Source organism: Beta vulgaris, chromosome 4 (genome assembly GCF_026745355.1).
Source record: "Beta vulgaris subsp. vulgaris cultivar EL10 chromosome 4, EL10.2, whole genome shotgun sequence".
Lineage (NCBI taxonomy): Eukaryota > Viridiplantae > Streptophyta > Magnoliopsida > Caryophyllales > Amaranthaceae > Beta > Beta vulgaris.
Genome location: NC_079205.1, coordinates 44,840,329 through 44,860,698, shown reverse-complemented (window position 1 = coordinate 44,860,698; position 20,370 = coordinate 44,840,329). Strand labels below are relative to the sequence as shown.

The 20,370-nt window shown below is 38.8% G+C and overlaps 1 protein-coding gene across 1 annotated transcript; it reads left to right on the top strand.

The window, feature by feature from the left end:
* The first annotated feature begins 5,497 nt into the window (after positions 1-5,497).
* On the top strand, positions 5,498-7,260 carry LOC125496708 (uncharacterized). The gene is made up of 3 exons (XM_057394090.1): positions 5,498-6,334; positions 6,682-7,035; positions 7,249-7,260. Exons 1-3 carry the CDS (start codon positions 5,498-5,500, stop codon positions 7,258-7,260), a joined length of 1,203 nt encoding a protein of 400 aa, XP_057250073.1.
* Positions 7,261-20,370: the final 13,110 nt, after the last annotated feature.

The window sequence follows — 20,370 nt, the reverse complement described above, 5'->3', positions numbered from 1 at the left end:
ATTCTCCGTCGGGCGTCGGTAGCTTGAAGTTATTTTTGAACGTCCGTTCTTGATCTGAGTAGTTTTTCAGCAGTTGGTGGATCTTGGTTTTTGAGTGAAGGGAATCTTCGACGGGTAGAGGCAGCACTTCTGCAACAACATCACAAATTAGACGGCGTCAATGATACGGTTTATAAAAATACAACACAGGAAAAAAGAATTACCTTCGGAATTCCAGCCGTCGCGTAGGAAGCTGAGGTTTTTTCCCATAGTTTTCTTTTCCACAAAAAAATATTTCTTCTTCCAACCCCTGTCATTGGCCCCCGAGTTCTTAACCAACGATCGATGTCCGGGTTTCAGAAAGAAGGTGTATCCAGTGTTTTCTACTGTTTTAACTTCGTACAAGTAAATGAGATCTTCTATGGTGAAGGGCATGTTCATGCGTTCTGTCAGTTTGTCGATCACATGAATCACTCGCCAAACTAACGGCATGAGTTGGCCAGGACTAATTTGCATAATTGAAAAGAGTTGCGTCATCAGGGGGTTGAGAGGGAATTTGTACCCAATCTTGAAGGGGTATTCGTAGAACACAACCCATCCCTCAGGGCAGTCGTCAGGACCCTCGTCTATTTGGGGAATCTTGATTTTCATTGAAATGGGTAAGCCTGATTTTTCTAGAAAAGTTTCTACATCTTCCTCAGAAAATTCGCTACTTACTCTCTTTCCCCCAATTATTTTTGATTCTATTATAACAACTTCGTTTGAGCTTTCTATGGTCTTTGAATTCCTTTTGGATTTTCTAATTTTCGGGGTTTCTTTCGGAGCCATGGAAGAAAAATTGAAGATGGTGAAGAGAAATCACCTGTTTGACGGAGGACGGAAATCTTTCTACACGCCGGAGACTTGGAGATTCTTGGAAGTTGAGAGTTTTTTGAGAGAAATGAGGAAGGAGGAACTGAAAGGACGAAACAATGATGGGACTGGTTTTGAAAAAGGAGTAGCGTGGGAAGTTGGTGAAAGGTAATGGGTATTTCAAGGGAAGTTAATTGACGGTTCTCCCAATGGTGATTTCTGGGGCGACACGCGTCAATCAGGGGAAATTGTTGGGTCCATAATTTCACAACTTGGTGCTATATTGCAAAAGATTCAAAAAGGAGAGCGTTGAAGATGGGCCGCCAAAATGGGGAAGACTAGTTCAAAACGTGGCAGTTAAGTTGTTGAGATTTAAGGGGGATTTGTGCTGACATGGCGCTGAAATAATGGGGCCACTCTCAAGTTCAGCTGGCAGAAATTCTCTTTAGTATATATATATCATGTAAACCTAGAAAAGTAGCTAGTTTGTCTATCTCTCTCTCCCTAAGCATATAAAACAGAACACTCACCATCTTCTTTACTACTATAGTCCCTCTTGTAACAAAAAACAAAGTTCTTTACTTTGCTCGATATTTGTACGACGCTGACATCATATTAGTGGATTGGTGATCAAGAGCATCACCCGCGGTTTTTCCCTTTTCGGGTTTTCCGCGTCAACAATTTTCTGTTCCTTTTATTGCTTTATTCAATTTACGTCGTTCATTTCTTTAATAATGTTGATTGCAATTCATATATTGATCTAGTTGTTGGCACCTTAACCTTTTTAGTACTCGGTACAAAATCGGCATAAACAAGTTATGAATGTCATAAAGGAACAGGGAGATGTTCCCTACTTGGGAACTGCCGCTTGCACTTAGAGTAACAAACACGATTTAGAAACACATTAAAAGTCTAGTTCATTAGAAATGTGTCTAAGGAATTAATAAGTAATCATAAGTTATAACTAGTATTTTAGAAGAGATATTAGTCGGTAGATATTTTCAAATAGTTTTAAAGTATGTTTCCTTAATTTTAGAAACGAAGTTAGTGATAGATTTTAAATCAGATTTTCTTTTAAATAAATACTTTTGTTACATATCTTTTTAAGAGTGTTTGTAGGAAACGTACTTTTTTTTTTGAGGGGCAAAAAGTACTTTTAATTAACTTAAGATTCTTTAATGGACTATTTGATTTTAGTTATGCAACCATTTGGCCGTTCGCAACGAATAAGCTAACCTTTTAATTATTCTCGAATAATGCAACTTTTAACCAAAAAAAATTCTTATGAATGGGTAAAACCCGAATGCGACTTATCCAATAAGTAAAAGGGGATACATGTCAACTAATAATTGGTTCACTTTATTTTTTTATCCCTCCTTCCTCACCCTTCACCCACCAAAGCCACCACAGCCCCTGCCCAACCATCCCCCAGCTAGAAACCACCACGACCACCACTTAAACCATTTCCCAACTTTGCGGCCATGACCGAAACCACCCCCAAGCCTCTCCTCTTTTCCCGAAATAACCCCCACTTGAACCACCCTCCTCCGAAAGTCTCAATACAACAACTTGCAACAACGCATAACAGAGGTGGGAGAAAGAATAAGTCATGCATCAATGGTGGTTGGCGGTGGATCCACCTCATTAGAGGTTGAAAGTGTGGGAAGAGAAAAGAGAGAGTGTGACAAGTTCTGATTGGAAGATGATAGAGAGATTGGGGTGGGTTATGGAGGTGAAGGAGTGTGGGAGGTGGATGAGGAGGTTGTGTAATTTGAGTGGGTTGGTTTGGTGGTTTTCAGGAGGAGGGGGGAAGGGGTGGTGATTATGGGGCATGGGTGAGGGGAAAGGGGTGGTTTTTGGCTGGGAGAGGGGAGCGAGGTGGGCTTCAATGGGCGGGGGTGCGAGTTTGCAATAGGCAAGGGTGGGTGAATTTTAGTGGTTTCAAGTATGGGGTAGGTGGTTTTGGTTGTTTGGTTCTTGAAGTGAGTGTTAAAAATTGTAGAAACGGTAAAAGTGTAAAATGGAAAACAAATTACCAATTGTTCAACTAACTGATCATTTAGCATACTCCAAGAACTTAGGTATGAAGGTTGCATAATTCAGGAATAGCTAAAATGTTAGCTTATTCGCTGCGTATGGTGATAAGTCGGTTTTTAGTTGCATATTAGTAGGATTGAAGTCTCATTTTCATGTAGTTTTTAATGCATCTTAGGTTTATTTGCATGATTTGAGTAGCTTTGAACAATTTTATTATTTTGAGATACTTTTGCCTCAACTTTATGATTTTCATGTTCTTGTGGCCGTTTGTGGTTAAGAGACGTTAAGATGGTTCGTAGATGGTCTGGATAGCGGTTCCCGGAAGCGAGTAGATGAGTTTGAGTTCTTTGGGAATGAAGAAATGATGATCTTTGAAGAATAATGTTTTTGCGGGACCACTCACATTTCTGCTTTCCCGAGCGAAGAGGCGCACGCCCAAGCACATTTTCCTTGCCCATGCGAATCTGTGAAGAAAAAGTAGAAAACCTTCTGTCTCTCGTGCACACCCAATCAAGATTTTGCTTGCCTATTGATATGCCATGTTCATATGGCATTTTCCAGTACTTATTTGGTTATTTTTGTGTGGTCTTGAACATATTTTGGTATGATTTTTTACTCTTTATCATCATATGGTATTTAAGTTCTTTATTCTCTTTTGTGTTGATGAGAGGGTCAAATTGTAACAATGTGCTTTTGAAGAAAATGTCAAGTCACAAAGTCAAGTGTACAAGTGGAATAAGTCAACAAAGTGCATTTAAGTGACAAGGAAACAAGAATGGGAAGAATTTGTTAATCAATTGAGGAAGCATCCAAGGAAGATGGAGGAAGATGTACCGGCAGCCTCCGCGGTCGCGGAGCACATGACCGCGGTCGCGACGAATTTCGAAGGAAATCAAAGGATTTTGCCGTGAGCATCTCCGCGACCTCACCGCGGTCGCGGACCCCCTCTGCGGTCGCGGTGATTTCCTCCGCGGTCACGGAGACCTGCAACGCGGATTTCGGCTTTTCGTCTTCTCTTGTTTTGCTGATTAAAGGAACATTTCGTCCTTTGTGTTTTGTGTCGTTTTTCATATGTTTTGAGAGAGAACTCAAAGAAAATATTGTAATCCTTTATATTATGGAGAGCTAATCTTCCATCTTGTTGTATCAATCGAATTAACCATTTTAATCAACTTGTGAGTTCAATTCTTCTTTTAATTTGCTTGAATGTTGATGATTCTTCATGTTCTTCATGTTTGATTGTTTTTGTGCTTAAGTTAACTTGATCAATTAACTTCTTGCTTATTGCAATCTCTACTATCTAGATAATTGTCTGCTTTGAGATTATCTAGGGTTGTAGTTTATGCCCAATTATTGCACGCTCGTGGATGATTGAGTATAAGAAGAATCATCATATAATTTCGCATTCGACCGCTTGTGTGAATGCTAGATTACCCTATTGAAATCTCCCTAGTTGTTATCTAATTGCTAATTGAATCTAGAACGCTTGGACTAGGTTGTTTTGCCATTAAGGGTAAGATAGAGCGCTCGCTTAGTCATACCACTACGTTAGGGGAGATTGAATCTTATGATTCACAATAGGGCGTTCAAGTAACTTAGGTGTTGAATTGTTCAATGATCAAGGGTTGAATTGGTTGTGAAGATTGATTGCCAAGATCTCGTTTATTATTTGATTTTCCTTGCTTCTGTTTTGTTTGTTTAAATTTTCATTCCTAAAAACCCCCCCATTGTTACCATAGCACACGTCTAGTCAAGCCAAACTTACCTTCTCCGTGGATTCGAACCTTACTTCCTTATACTACGTTTGTGTAGGGTAGTATTGATTTATTTGCGCGTTAGCCGATACGACTTAGGCCTCGCCAAATTTGGCGCCGTTGCCGGGGAAGGCAACAAGTTTGGGTTGTTATTTGTGTGTTTGTTTACTTTTATTGTTGGTGTGTGAACCCGTCTTATGGTTCACACCCGTGCTTCTCATATTGGATCTTTGTTGTTTGATTCAGAGATCGAAAGGACACTTTATAGCTTGAGAAAGGAGATTCGGGGTCATTTCCGTGAGTTACCTTTCTACATTGGTATGAGGAAGAAGAATGCCACCTAGAGCTGATCCGACATTGAGGGAGCTTTCCGCTCCTAATCTGGACCAAGCACCATTGGCCATTCAATATCCAGAGTTTGGGGAGAATGTTACTTTTGAGCTGAAGTCGGGTCTTGTTCATCTACTGCCAAGCTTCCATGGTTTAAATGGGGAGGATCCAATCAAACATCTTGCTGAATTCCATGCTGTTTGTACTAGTATGCAGCCAAGGGGTGTTACGGAGGATCAAATCAAACTGCGGGCCTTTCCTTTTTCATTGAAGGATAAGGCTAATGATTGGTTCTATCATTTGAGCCCCAACAGTATCGACACATGGAGGGGGATGAAGCAAGCTTTCTTGGAGAAGTTCTTTCCTTCAAGCAAGTTGAATGAGCTTAAGAGGGCCATTAGCAACATTGAGCAAGGTTATGATGAGATCCTTTATGACTACTTAGAGAGGTTTAAGAGGCTCATTGCTTGTTGTCCCTATCATGGTTTTGCCGAGAAAGATCTTGTGTTTACTTAGTTGGTGGGCTCCTTCCTGATGAGAGAAGGATGGTTAATGCTGCTTGTGGGGGTAACATTGATAATAAGACACCACAACAAGCCATGGAGCTCATAAGTGAGTTTGCTGAAAGTTCTCGCACTTATTCTAAGAGAAATACCACTAGGGGAGTTAAAGCGGCAAGTTCTAAATCATCTTTGGAGTCGGAAGTGTCCGACCTTAAGGGCATGTTCCGGCAATTTTTGGTGAGTGGCAATCAACAACAAGTGAAGGCTTGTGGTATTTGTTCCAACAACAATCATCCAACCGATTCTTGTCCGACTTTGCAAGAGGAAACCCGAGAGGTGAATGCCGTGGGATATCAAGGACAAAGGAAGTATGATCCATTCTCAAATTCTTACAATCCCGGATGGAGAGATCATCCGGCCTTGAGTTACAAGCAAGGGAATCCAACTCTTCAAGGAAATCAGAATTTTCAACAAGGTCATAACCCTCCTCCTTACATAGCACCATATCAAGCTCAAGGGAAATCCTCTAGCTCCAACTCAATGTCCACCGAGGATATGATCAAGGCCTTGGCTCAAAATGTGACTACTATGCAGTCCAACATGGTGCAATTTCAACAGGAGACAAGGTCTAGCATTCACAATTTGGAAACACAAGTGGGTCAAATGTCTAGTGTCGTGAATAAACTTGAGGCCCAAAGTTCGGGGAAGCTACCATCTCAAACCGAGGTGAATCCAAAGAAGAATGTGAGTGCCATGACTTTGAGGAGTGGCAAAGAGTTGGTGGATCTAGAGCCTAGCAAGAGCAAGGTTATGAAGGAGATTGTAACAAAGGAAGAGGAGGTGGAGGTTCTAGTCCCATCAAAAGAAGTTGAGAAATTGGTGAGTCCTAGCTCTCACCAAGAGGTAAAATCTTTTCCGGATTTCAAACCGGTACCCCCATTTCCCGAAGCATTAAAGGACAATCGTAAGCTTGAATCTTCTAAGGATATTTATGAAACATTTAGTCAATGTGTCGTAAATATTCCTTTGTTAAAATTGATAAAAGATGTGCCTTTGTATGCTAAGTGGTTGAAGGAAATTTGTTCCATCAAAAGAAGAAGAATTTAAAAGGGAAGCAAAAGGTGAAGGTTAGTGAACATGTTTCCGCCGTTTTTCAAAAGAGAATGCCAAAAAAATGCAATGATCCGGGCATGTTCACTATACCTATCACCCTTGGTAACACAAAGATTGATAGAGCTATGCTAGATTTGGGAGCCTCCATTAATGTGCTTCCTTATTCCTTATATGAGTCCGTAGAACTTGGTGAATTGCTTCCTACTAATGTTGTCATACAATTAGCGGATCGGTCCACTTCCATTCCTAGAGGTGTATTGAAAGATGTTCTAGTGGAAGTTGATAAGATGATTTTTCCTGCTGATTTTTATGTAATTAACATGGAGCATGATAGGCATTCCGCCCCTATTCTTTTAGGGAGGCCGTTCTTGAAAACGGCTAATGCTAGGATCGATTGTGGCACCGGTTCTTTGACCATGCAGTTTGATGGTCAAAACGTTGAGTTTAAATGCATGATGCCATGGGAGGTAAAGAGGATCACTCTATCTATTCTATTGATGTGGTTAAGCTGAGTGTTCATGATTTGTTCGATATGAGGTAAAATTTTGGTGATTGCATGATGTCGAGCTTTCGACTTTAAACTAAGCGCTTCTCGGGAGGCAACCCGTGTTTTGTATATATTTTATTTGGAGATGAGTTGTTATGTTTTGTTTTTGTGTTTTGGTGTTTTGTTTTTGTAGGACAACCTTTGAAGCAAATCAAGAGAGCTGAAAGGGGTGGGTTTCATCACCACTTCCTTTGAAAAAAAAAAAAAAAAAAAGAAAAAAAAAAAGAAAGAATTGCCGAGAGCAGTTCCGCGGGTTAATCGCGGGCGCTGCAGCAGATCGCGGGCGCGACGTCAGACCCCGCGGGCGCGGCCCGGGTTGCAAGCTAAAATCAAAAAGAAAAAGAGCCGCAAGCTATTCCGCAACCTGCCCACGATCGCTGACAACCACCGCGGGCGCGGACCTTTTCTCCGCGGTCGCGGAACATCGTTTTTCCGCCAGGTTCGTTTTTTTTTTCTTTTCGCCCTTTTTCTCTTTCTTTCTCCTTCACTCAATTTCGACCCCCTCTCTCTCTCTTTCACTTTCCCTCTCAAAACCCATCCCCTTTCATTTCTCTTCAATTCTTTCACTCAAATTACTCTCTTTCACTCATTCAATCCCTTTTCCTCACTCTCTCATCGCATTTCCCACTCAATCTCCTTCAAAAATCTCCACTTTTCTCATCTTTTTACAAAATCTTTTGAAAACCCTAAATTTTGGGGATTTTTGATTCTTGGAGTTCTTGGGCAATTAAAGGAGCAAGGAGCATCCTTGGGACATTGTTTTCACTTGGGTACTTGATCAACCACTCTATTGATTCTTCCATAAGGTAAAACTTCAATTCTTCACTCTCTTTTTGGAAGTTCCCTTCATTTTTCATTGTGGTTGATTGATTATTGAGATTGTGGAGAATTGTTGTGTTTTTAGAACTCTTTGTGGTTGTGTTGTCATTGTTGAGAGTTGAATTTGTGAATTTTGGAGTAAATTGTTGGAGGTTTGATTTGAAGAAATTGAGGGTGGAATTGTTGTTTGACTTACTTGGGTTGTCTTGGTGAGATTTGTGGTTGTTTTAGCAATGGTAAGAAAGCGTGGTCGTACCCAAGGTTCCAATTCCAATGAGCCTGAGGTTCATGAGGAACCTGCTGCTAGTGAGGTGATGATTGACACTATGGGGTTGACTGGACTCAATAGGGAGCAAAAGGTGACTTGGAGAAATCTTTGTCGATCGAAACGAGTGGTCCAGTGTACCAAGTTTATTGACACTCCTTTCTTGGCTCAGTTGGGGCTTTTAGATGGATTTAGAGAGATGATGGGAGAGCTGGATTATTGGGCATGCTTGATTATACACCTCGCACTTATAAGAGGTGTGTTTATGAATTTTTATCCACTCTCACCTTGGTGAAGCATAGGGGAGAAACCCGTATTCGGTTTAGGATGCATGACCGAGTGCGTGATATTTCTATGAGCCAAATTAGAGAGGCTTTTGGTTGGGTCGCTCCCTCCAGCGACAATCCTTTTGTCCCCATGGGTGTTCCGTCTGAGGAGGTTGGTGTCTTTTGGTATCGCATTTCTGGATTACCCTTAGCAGTGGTGGTGAGAAGATTAGTAGTATCCGTCACCCTGGTCTACGCATGGCTGCTTACTTCCTAGGCATGACTATCTTCTGCAAGGGTGAGACGGGGAAATTGAACCAATTAGAGATGTGCTATCTTCGTTCCTTGCTTCCGGTAGTGTTGGTATTCCGGATTGGGCCGACCTTTGGCTCAAGTCTTGCATTGATGTGCGAACCAAATTGGGTGGTCACCTAAGCATGGGGGGAATGATTACACATTTGATTACGCGGTTGGGATATCCTCCTAATAATGCTTGTGAACCGGTGGCTGATAAGTTTCTCTTGTTTAATGCCCGCACATTGTTGAAAATGAACATGTTGAAGAGCTCTGATGGTCCCCCATTTCAGATACACTGTGGTGATGGTTTTATCTTTCTTCCTTGGGCAATTTTCCTTTTGGCCCCACGGTGGCCGATTTCTTTATTCGGCCCGAGGTAGGCGGTGGGATTTTGGATGATATGGATGAGGATGAGGAAGGTGATGGGATTATGATATGGAGATGGAGCAAGGAGAAGGAAGTAGGCTTTCCTCTATCGAGGAACAGTTGCAGGCTCTTACTCTCCAGGGTAATGCTACCATGGGCTACATGAGGCATTTAGATGCTTTCTTTCAGCAGCAGTATGGTGGTAGCTATGTTCCATATGGTGATTTCCCTGGAGGAGCATCTGGCTCCGGTGCTTCCGGTAGCGGTGGGGCATTTCATGGTGATCCCTAGAGGTATGTTTCTCCCTCTTGTTTTGCTCTTTTGATTTCTTACACATTGGGGACAATGTGTCCTTTAAGCATGGGGAGAGGAGTTGTTGATGATTTGTTTATAATGTAAATATTTGTTTTCATTTCGTAAGTTCAAAAAAAAAAAAAAAAAAAAAAAAAAAAAAAAAAAAATGAAAAAAAAAGAAAAAAAATGAAAAAAAAAATAATATTGAAAGAAAAATGAGTGGCTAGGTGAAAACCCGGGAGGGCGCCTAGGCAAAAGGAGAGGACTCGGATGTCACTTATTTCTCGGAGTGGTGGCATATGAAGGGTGTTTGAAGCGGCGTTTGGGTAGGTCACTCATGGTTGAAATAAGGAGGTTGTGGTTTAGATGGTGGTAGGTTAGAAAGCCTCTTTTTTTCATCTTGGAGCCATAAGGGGAGTCGGAGGTTGTTTTAAGAGGTAAGGTCTTGGTTTGATGGTGTTATTCCGAACCAAGGCTTTGTTTTGAGGGAGTAGTGTGTGAGTTGAGCTTGGGGGATCTAGGACATGTTAGCTCCCTTGCTCTTTGGTTTGTGTGCAGTTAGCTTGGGTGTGTTGAGGTCATTTCCACACAAGTTAACTATCCTTGTGGATTATGGAGCGATAGATGGCTAGAGTTTTGATGCGTTGAGGTTACTTCCGCTCAAACTTTAGCTAGTTGCGATTCATCACTTTTTCTCTTTTGATTGGAGTAGTGGTGTTAGGATTGGATTTTGTGTGAATTTCTCCATGCTTTCCTTGATAGACCTTGGAGATAGAAAGGAGTTAGGATTTTACTCGAGGACGAGTAAAGGTCTAAGCATGGGGGAATTTGATATGCCATGTTCATATGGCATTTTCCAGTACTTATTTGGTTATTTTTTGTATGGTCTTGAACATATTTTGGTATGATTTTGTACTCTTTCTCATCATATGGTATTTAAGTTCTTTATTCTCTTTTGTGTTGATGAGAGGGTCAAATTGTAACAATGTGCTTTTGAAGAAAATGTCAAGTCACAAAGTCAAGTGTACAAGTGGAATAAGTCAACAAAGTGCATTTAAGTGACAAGGAAACAAGAATGGGAAGAATTTGTTAATCAATTGAGGAAGCATCCAAGGAAGATGGAGGAAGATGTACCGGCAGCCTCCGCGGTCGCGGAGCACATGACCGCGGTCGCGACGAATTTCGAAGGAAATCAAAGGATTTTGCCGTGAGCATCATCTCCGCGACCTCACCGCGGTCGCGGACCCCCTCCGCGGTCGCGGTGATTTCCTCCGCGGTCGCGGAGACCTGCAACGCGGATTTCGGCTTTTCGTCTTCTCTTGTTTTGCTGATTAAAGGAACATTTCGTCCTTTGTGTTTTGTATCGTTTTTCATCTGGTTTTTAGAGAGAACTCAAATAAAATTGTAATCTTGTTTATTATGGAGGGCTAATCTTCCTTCTTGGTGTATCAATCGAATCAACCATTTTAATCAACTTGTGAGTTCAATTCTTCTTTTAATTTGCTTGAATGTTGATGATTCTTCATGTTCTTCATGTTTGATTGTTTTTGTGCTTAAGTTAACTTGATCAATTAACTTCTTGCTTATTGCAATCTCTACTATCTAGATAATTGTCTGCTTTGAGATTATCTAGGGTTGTAGTTTATGCCCAATTATTGCACGCTCGTGGATGATTGAGTATAAGAAGAATCATCATATAATTTCGCATTCGACCGCTTGTGTGAATGCTAGATTACCCTATTGAAATCTCCCTAGTTGTTATCTAATTGCTAAATTGAATCTAGAACGCTTGGACTAGGTTGTTTTGCCATTAAGGGTAAGACTAGAGCGCTCGCTTAGTCATACCATTACGTTAGGGGAGATTGAATCTTATGATTCACAATAGGGCGTTCAAGTAACTTAGGTGTTGGATTGTTCAATGATCATGGGTTGAATTGGTTGTGAAGATTGATTGCCAAGATCTCGTTTATTATTTGATTTTCCTTGCTTTTGCTTTGTTTGTTTAAATTTTCATTCCTCAAAACCCCCCCATTTTTACCAAGGCACACGTCTAGTCAAGCCAAACTTACCTTCTCCGTGGATTCGAACCTTACTTCCTTATACTACGTTTGTGTAGGGTAGTATTGATTTATTTGCGCGTTAGCCGATACGACTTAGGCCTCACCACCTATGCATGTCCGTGCCACTTTCTGCTTGCCCGTGCAAGCTATTGGCAACACAAAATTCGCGAACTTCATTGTTTCCTTTTTTAGTTTTTCGTAAACAATAATCAGGTTTTCTAAACATACTTTGGAGCAGTTAATTTTCACTAGTAGAATAAATGCTTATTGTTGCGGCCATTAAGTGGCCTATTGCGGTGGTTTTGGCAGCGCAACAATTAAGGGGGCATCAATAGGTAATTAATATATTGTTGCGGTTTTAGTTTTTAGGGAGCTTTTTTAGAGAAACTCCATTATTGCACCTTGATTACTACAAGCTGGGTACTACTTTGGATTGATACATTCAAGTAATGACTATTTTTTTCTAATTTCTTCTCTTCCTTTATGTTATGTCTTTTATTTTATTTCCCAATTGCTTTATTATTTCAATTATGAGTGTGTAGTTTTATAATCTAGGGTTAAGTTGAACCCTAGCAATGATTAATGCATGAATCCCTTCAATAATCGCAATTTAATGTGATTATTGTCCTTCCTTGATTGAATTGTGCTTATTTTCATTATCATACTAGGGATAGGTGATTTTGAATTGATTCCTTATGGTTTTTTTTTCAGTGGGAATTGAATTTAGATGGATTTGTTTATTCAATCAAGAGTATGAATATCTCTATGGGAATTGGGAATAAGTAGATAGGATTACTAGGAATTTGTTAGTGATGTCATGTTTAATGTCTCTTACTTGCATGATTCCATGGGAATAGGGTATGATTGCTTGTTTAGAGTAGCCATAGGTACTTGGAGAGGTCTTTGGTATTTATCGGGTGCATTACTCCTTTTGGATCATTGATTATGTTTATGGGGATGAGAATTATTCATGTAGTATTCATGTTAGTGGGCATACTTAATACTAGGTGCTTTTATTGATTGATTTTACCTCGTGTATTTTCACTAGCTGTCGTAGTATAGCGTTATAATTAGTTCAATATCTCTTTGTTGTTTGTCACTTGTTTAGTTAATTTGAGTAGAGATTTCTAGTGGTTGATACCGTTTGTCTCTATGGATTTGACCTTGACTTGCCTTGCTACATATTTACAAGGTTAGTTAGGAATTATGTTTGTTAGGTCTTAGGTGCGCGACACGCCTATCAAATTTTGGCCTCGTTGCCGAGGAACTAACGGTATTAAATTAGTTTATCTTTGATTTATTTAGCTAAACTTATTTTTGTTCGATCATTGTTACTCTGTTTGTTGTTTGATCTCTTTTCTTTCCGTCTTTTTTGTTGCATGCGCACTCGTAACAAGGGTTCACAAGATCTAATTACTCTTGGTAACGATCCAGTTGAAACCTGTGCATGTTTCAATCTAGTAGTTGCGATGGAAGCAATAATTCCAAACTTTTAAAGGCCATGGATCGGAACAATACCTTTAATCTTATTACCAACTTTTCGTACAAATTCACTCGTATAATGAATATAAACTTAGTTTTCATTCTTCATATAACCACTAAATATTACAAAAAGTACCTATATTATATATCTTTATTATATAAGTGAAGGGGGGAGGAAGATGGTGTCCTCTCATAAAAAGTCTAATATACCTTTAATGAAATTAAATTGTCATAAAAAAATCTTTTCTTCTTCCTACTTGTCATATGTATTGAACAAGTTAATAATGGAATTGAATTTGAAATTTCAATTAAACATTAAATTGAGGAGAATGATTTTCTCTTATTACCTATGTATGAAAAAAATTTATTCAAAAATTAAATTGATAATATAAATTGACTAACACGATTAGAAAAAAAAATTAAAACTTGAATTTCATATTAATAATTATACTCATAATATTTTAATACCTAATGTTGGTTATTCTTCGGTTATCTCTATTATATAATTCAAACTTTTTTCAACAATTGAACCTTACACATAAATTCTTCCACTTTATTTGACCATAGACTTTCTTCTAATGTATTTCTTTCTCTTGATAATATATTTCAATAATGATAAACAAATAACTAATAAAATCAATGAAACATTGATTTAAGAAAAATATAGTAAAAAGTTAACAATAATAATAAATTTATTTTCGAATCAAATTTTTCATAACACTAATGAATAACTAATTAAGAAAAACAAAAAAATATTAATACGACACGCACGCATAGCGTGCAAAAAATGCTAGTATATATATATATATATATATATATATATATATATATATATATATATATATATATATATATATATATATAAGGTTTAAATTCTTTGAGAACCACTCTTATGGTGAGAACCAATCATTTTTCCTCATTTTGCGAAGATTTTGATCATTTCACAATCTTTTTGCTCATCTTATGTTTTACTTATTATATGTTTTTTGCTCATTTAACATTTTATTAATGCTCATTTAGCAACGTTTTTTCTCATTTTATGTTTTGCTCATTGTACGTTTTTTCTAATTTAACTTTTATGCTCATTTTAAGTTTTTCTCCTTTTACATTTTTGTTCAATTTACGTTTTCGATAATTTAATGTTTTCTACTCATTCTATGTTTTTGCTCTATTTTTTTTGCTCATTTAGTATGTTTTTGCTTATTTTAAATGGTTCTCACCATAAGAGAATTCTCACTAGAACTCAACCATATATATATATATATATATATATATATATATATATATATATAAGGTCGGGTTCTAATGAGAACTCTCTTATGGTGAGAACCACGAGAACCAATTGAAATGAACAAAAACTTCATAAAATGCGCATAAAAGTAAATCGAAAACGTAAATTAAGAATAGAAAAGTTAAACGAGCAAAAATGTAAAATGAGCAAAACGTAAAATGAGGGAAAAAAATGTTGCCATATTAGCATAAGAACGTTAAATGAGCTAAAACATAAAATAATAAGTAAAACATAAATTAAGCAAAAACGTTGTGAAATGAGAAAAATCTTCATAAAATGAGTGGTTCTCATAGTTTTCATCATAAGGGTGGTTCTCGTATGAACTAAAACATATATATATATATATATATATATATATATATATATATAATATATATATATATATATATATATATATATATATATATATATATATATATATATTGTGTAACAAACCTCACTTGTACATAATGACACATAATAATGACGTAAACAAGTATGTGATCAACTATACAAATAATGACATGATTCTGAAGTCATTTTGCATTTAGTTATGTCATTTGAGTTTTTTTTTTTTTTACAAAACAAGAGGTGATTTGTGGGTTGTTAAATCATAAGTTATGGTGTTGAGATTCACCCCCATAATTTTTGTATAATGTATTTAAGGTATGGTGGGCCATAAAAGGGAGATTTATTAATTTCATGATATCATCATTACGTAACTATGGGAATATTCATTTCTTTAAAAAAATATGGGAAGATTCATTCTCTATTTATGACCTTAATAAGGTCAAATCTAGTTACTGTTGTTGTACAGACACCCGTTAATCAATCGCAACAGCGCGTAATTAAACATCTCAAGTGATTCCTCTAGAGAAAAGAAATGGTCACGAAGAGCATCTTCCTTGACCACGTAAAAGTGCTAATTCTATAGGTTTACTTTTCTCATAAACATTGCCACCAAATATTGACATTAAACTTGTTCAATCTTGTCTTAAAATTTTCTATATATAATCATTCATATATTGCATTCCCGATTGGTAGGTACATTCAGCTCGCAAGGTAAACAAGAAATGGCTATTATGGCATATTTTTTGACCTTTATTTTCGTAAACGGATTATTAGTATCAAACACTACCTCGGTGGAGGCTGCAAGATTTCATGGTTTGCACTCATTGCAGGTAGTCTCGCACATAGAACGCCCAGCACGAAGGCCTGTTCCACCTTCCCCAGAACCGAATAGGGCCCAAATTACACAGGCCCCTCCTACTCCTCCGCCTAAATGAAGTTTTTGGGGTGCTTTCTAGTTGGTTTTATTTTATTATTCGTCTGTGTGTAATTTCATGTAGTTTTATTATATCCATTTATAGTTGAGCTATTATGTATTCGGTCCATTCCTTTCCTTCAAAATGAAACCTCAAAGTTCTCTGAAATAATATAATCCTTTAATTATTCACATTAACATAATTAAGTTATATACAAAAGACTATGAGCCAATCTAGGCTATAAACTAGGAAACTAATTATACAGTTGCCTAAACACAAGGATTACAAATTCTGCATTACATATGTTCTATCACATCCCCACAGTCGAAACTGGAGGTGGATGAATGCAAAGACTGTCCCGAAAATCTTCAAACAAAACTAAAGGAAGACCCTTAATTAGGGAAGATGTTTGCGATCTGATGGCGAGAGGGGACATGGAGAACACGAACCTGGCCATGAGCTGATAGTTTTTAGAGTAGAGAGGAGATTAAATAATATATGGAGAAGTTTTGCATTAAACTTGCTCAATTAATCTCAATACAATAAGTGCCTTTTATAGGCTTACAAAACACTACTAATAACATGTCCACTACTTAACCCACTACTTTTATCCCACTAAATAGACCATTATGTAGACCACTACTTGTTAGCCCACTAACTAATTATTAGCAACTACTCTTACCTATTAGGAAAACTATTTGACTAATTTTGGAGCATAATCCAACACACCCACTTGCTCCAAAATTTCTAAGAGCCAACATTATTAAACATTGTGTCACAATCTTGCTTGTTCGTAATTCTTCCCATATGATATATGGACCTTCATTTTTGGTTTTAATCTTCATGGAGCACTTCTCTCCATTAACATGGAAGCACTTCTCTTCCTAATGTAATGCACTTCTCATTACCAACGTCACATTTTCGGAGCACATGTCTCCGCACGACCTTGTGATGCGCTTCTCTTCACCACGACTTTGTGAAGCACTTCTCTTCACCACTTTGCATATAATCACAAATATTTTTCTTTTCAACCACTCTTTCCATGGTGGTTTACCCCATATTTTTTTTCACTCATGAAACAGAAGATGGCCTGCAATGGCTTACTTCTTACTTCCTCTCTCTTTGTTTTTTTTTTGGCCTCCAAGGATCTAACCTAAAGCTCTTGATACCATGATAGTTTTTAGAGTAGAGAGGAGATTAAATAATATATGGAGAAGTTTTGCATTAAACTTGCTCAATTAATCTCAATACAATAAGTGTCTTTTATAGGCTTACAAAACACTACTAATAACATGTCCACTACTTAACCCACTACTTTTATCCCACTAAATAGACCATTATGTAGACCACTACTTGTTAGCGCACTAACTAATTATTAACAACTACTCTTACCTATTAGGAAAACTATTTAACTAATTTTGGAGCATAATCCAACACAAGCTTCCTTTTCCCGAACAAAATGAATATCCATTTCAATATGCTTAGTGCGTTGATGCTGAACAAGATTCCCAGAGAGATAAATAGCACTAACATTATCACAATAAACTAAGGTAGCAGTCGGAATAGGACAATGAAGCTCTAAAAGAAGATTGTGTAGCCAACAAGACTCAGAGACCACATTGGCCACACCACGATACTCGGCCTCAGCACTAGACCGAGATAGAGTTGGTTGGCGTTTGGCTGACCACGATAGTAAGTTATCACCAAGAAAGATGCAGTAACCAGCAGAGGTGGAACGACGAGTGTCAGGACAACCCCCCCAATCGGCATCAGTGTAAGCAGTAAGCTTGGAGATAGAGGAGGGGTAGAGATGTAAACCATGATCCAAAGTACCCTGTAAGTAGCGCACAATGCGCTTCAGTGCATGCATGTGAGCATCTCGGGGATCATGCATGTACAAACACATTTGTTGTACAACATAAGAAATGGCAGGTCTGGTGAAGGTGAGATACTAAAGAGCCTCATCAAGACTCCGATACAATGATGGATCAGCATAAGGAACATTGGAGTTGGAACTCAATTTAAGCTTCGTGTCCACAGGAGTAGAAGAGGGCTTGCAAGCAGACATGCCGGCACGTTCAATGATCTCAGTAGCATACTTTTGTTGACAGATGAATAGGCCACCTGGATCATGGTTAACAACAATACCCAAAAAGTAACTGAGAGCACCCAGATCTTTCATAACAAATTCAGAGCTAAGCTGAGTAATGATGGACCAGAGAAGTGCATCTGAAGAGGCTGTCAAAATAATATCATCCACATATAACAACAAGTATGCCATAGGAATACCATGACGATAGATAAACAAGGAGTTATCAGAGGTGCTCTGAGAGAAACCAATAGTAGAATGATAGTTAGCAAATCGTTGATACCAAGCACGGGGAGCCTGTTTAAGACCATATAACGACTTCTTTATCAAACAGACATGATCAGGATGAGTAGCATCTCGATATCCCATGGGCTGATACATATAGACTGTCTCTTTCAATTCTCCATGTGAAAAAGCATTTTTGACATCCAGCTGATTAATGGACCACTGCTTAGAGAGGGCTAAGCTAAGAATAGTCCGAATGGTAGCCAGTTTGACAACCGGACTGAAAGTCTCTCCACAATCCACACCTGGTTGTTGAGTTTTGCCATCACCTACAAGACGGGCCTTATGCCTCTCAAAAGAACCATCACAATTTTCTTTATAAGCAAAAATCCAGATAGAACGAATCACATTAACTCCACGGGGGCAGGGTACTAACTCCCAAGTCTTATTTTCAATACGAGCATTATACTCAGCATCCATTGCTAATTTCGAATTAGGATCACGCAAAGCCGATACCGGGTTACAAGGTAAAGGGGAGCAGATAGTGGTGGAAAGGAGGTTAAACTGACGTTTGGGCTTCACAATACCCCGCTGGCTCCTGGTTATTGGGCCACGGGTAGGCGGGTTAGGATAATGGGTGGACTGAGGGATAACGACAGTGGGCTGGGTCAGTGAAGGAGGGGGAGGAGGAGTAGGCGTATGGGCCGCTGACTGGGAAGGAGTATGAGGAAGATCAGGCGGGGCCTCAACATGGCGAGCCAAGACATGAGGGGAAATATTGGGGCCTGGTAAAGACGAGCTGGGCTGATCCAGCGTGTGAAGGATGGGGACACAAGGAGGATCACTAGCGCCCACGTGAGGTGGCCAGTAGGGGAGGCATTTAAATGAGCTATAGGAGCGGGTTGGGCCAGTTGATGAAGGACATAAGGTGATATACCCTCATCAAAAAAATTATAGGTGGAGTGTGTGGGCTTATGAAGAGTAGCAAACGGAAAATGACTGTCATAAAAAATGACATGACGGTTGATGATAATTTTGTGGGAAAAGAGATCATAGCATTTATAGCCCCTCTGATTAGATGGATACCCCAAAAACACACAAGGAGTAGAACGTGCCTGAAGTTTATGAATAGTGGTAGAAGGGAATAGTGGATAGCATAAACACCCAAAAACCCGAAGGTGAGAATAGATAGGATCCCGATTATAAAGAATTTTGAGCGGAGTTTGGTAGTCTAATACTTTGCTTGGAAGAATGTTAACTAGATATGTTGCCATGGCCAAAGCATGATGCCAAAACGATGGAAAAAATGACACATGGAACATAAGAGTGCAAATTATGTTGCTAATAGTTCAAATTTTCCGTTCTGCTTTGCCATTTTGAGAAGAAGTGTAGGGACAAGAAAGACGGAAAGAAAGACCATTAATCTTACAAAAATTTTGAAATGGACCATTATCAAATTCTTTACCATTGGATATTTTTCATGTCACGATTAAATTGTGTGGGAATGAAAGCTCTAAAATTAAGAAAAGTGGAGAAGACATCAGAATTTTTTTGATATAGGAAACGTCCACAGATAGTTAGAAAAATCATCCAACAACACAAGATAATAACGATGTCCAAAAGTACTTAAGACTAGAGAAGTCCACAAATCACTATGAATAATATCAAAAGGGAACAACGTACAAGAATTTGAGGCAATAAACGGTAATTTAATGTGTTTTCCAAGTGGACAAGAATTGCACATATGAGAACTACGAGACAAATTACACTCAATATCTTTATTTTTCTGAAGACGAGAAAGGATAGGATCATTCGGATGGCCAAGACGCTCATGCCATAAAGAGGATGCGAGGGCCGCAAAAGTAGAGGGAGAGGCATTATTTGTTGTGGTGGTAAGAGGATATAGCTCGCCCGACTATCAATATCTTTATTTTTCTGAAGACGAGAAAGGATAGGATCATTCGGATGGCCAAGACGCTCATGCCATAAAGAGGATGCGAGGGCCGCAAAAGTAGAGGGAGAGGCATTATTTGTTGTGGTGGTAAGAGGATATAGCTCGCCCGACTGTCACATCTCATTAAACGCATCCCCGTCTGATAATCCTTCACAGAAAACCTAAAAGGATCAAATTCAACAAAAACAGAGTTGTCAGTGGTAAATTTGCGGACTAAGACCAAATTTTTAATTGATTGGGGAGCATGAAGGACATTGTTTAAAGTTAAAGGCGAGTTTGGGGAGGGCAATGTAGTGTGACCATAACCATTTATCGGAATTGAATGACCATTACCAACAAGAATGCCACATTTATTGCTCAAATGAAAATAAGAAGAGAGGTTACCTTACCCGAAAGTCATGTGAGACGTCGCACCGATGTCCATGTACCAATTTGCATCCGGTGGAGGGATGCCCACTGTATACATGGCGGCCTCGATATCCGTGGCACTAGGCTGCATGCGCTGAATCTGCCGCAACATAGGCTTATGGGCGAGTACCTAATACTCCTGGGCTAGGATGAGTGGTTGGGGGTCTGGGAAACGAATTGGGCCTGGCCTAATTG

Coding starts and splice junctions, on each gene's coding strand:
- LOC125496708 (XM_057394090.1), top strand. CDS start 5,498: ATGGTTAATGCTGCTTGTGGGGGTAACATTGATAATAAGACACCACAA. Junction 6,335..6,681: donor CAAAAGAAGTTGAGAAATTG/GTGAGTCCTAGC, acceptor GGTAACACAAAG/ATTGATAGAGCTATGCTAGA.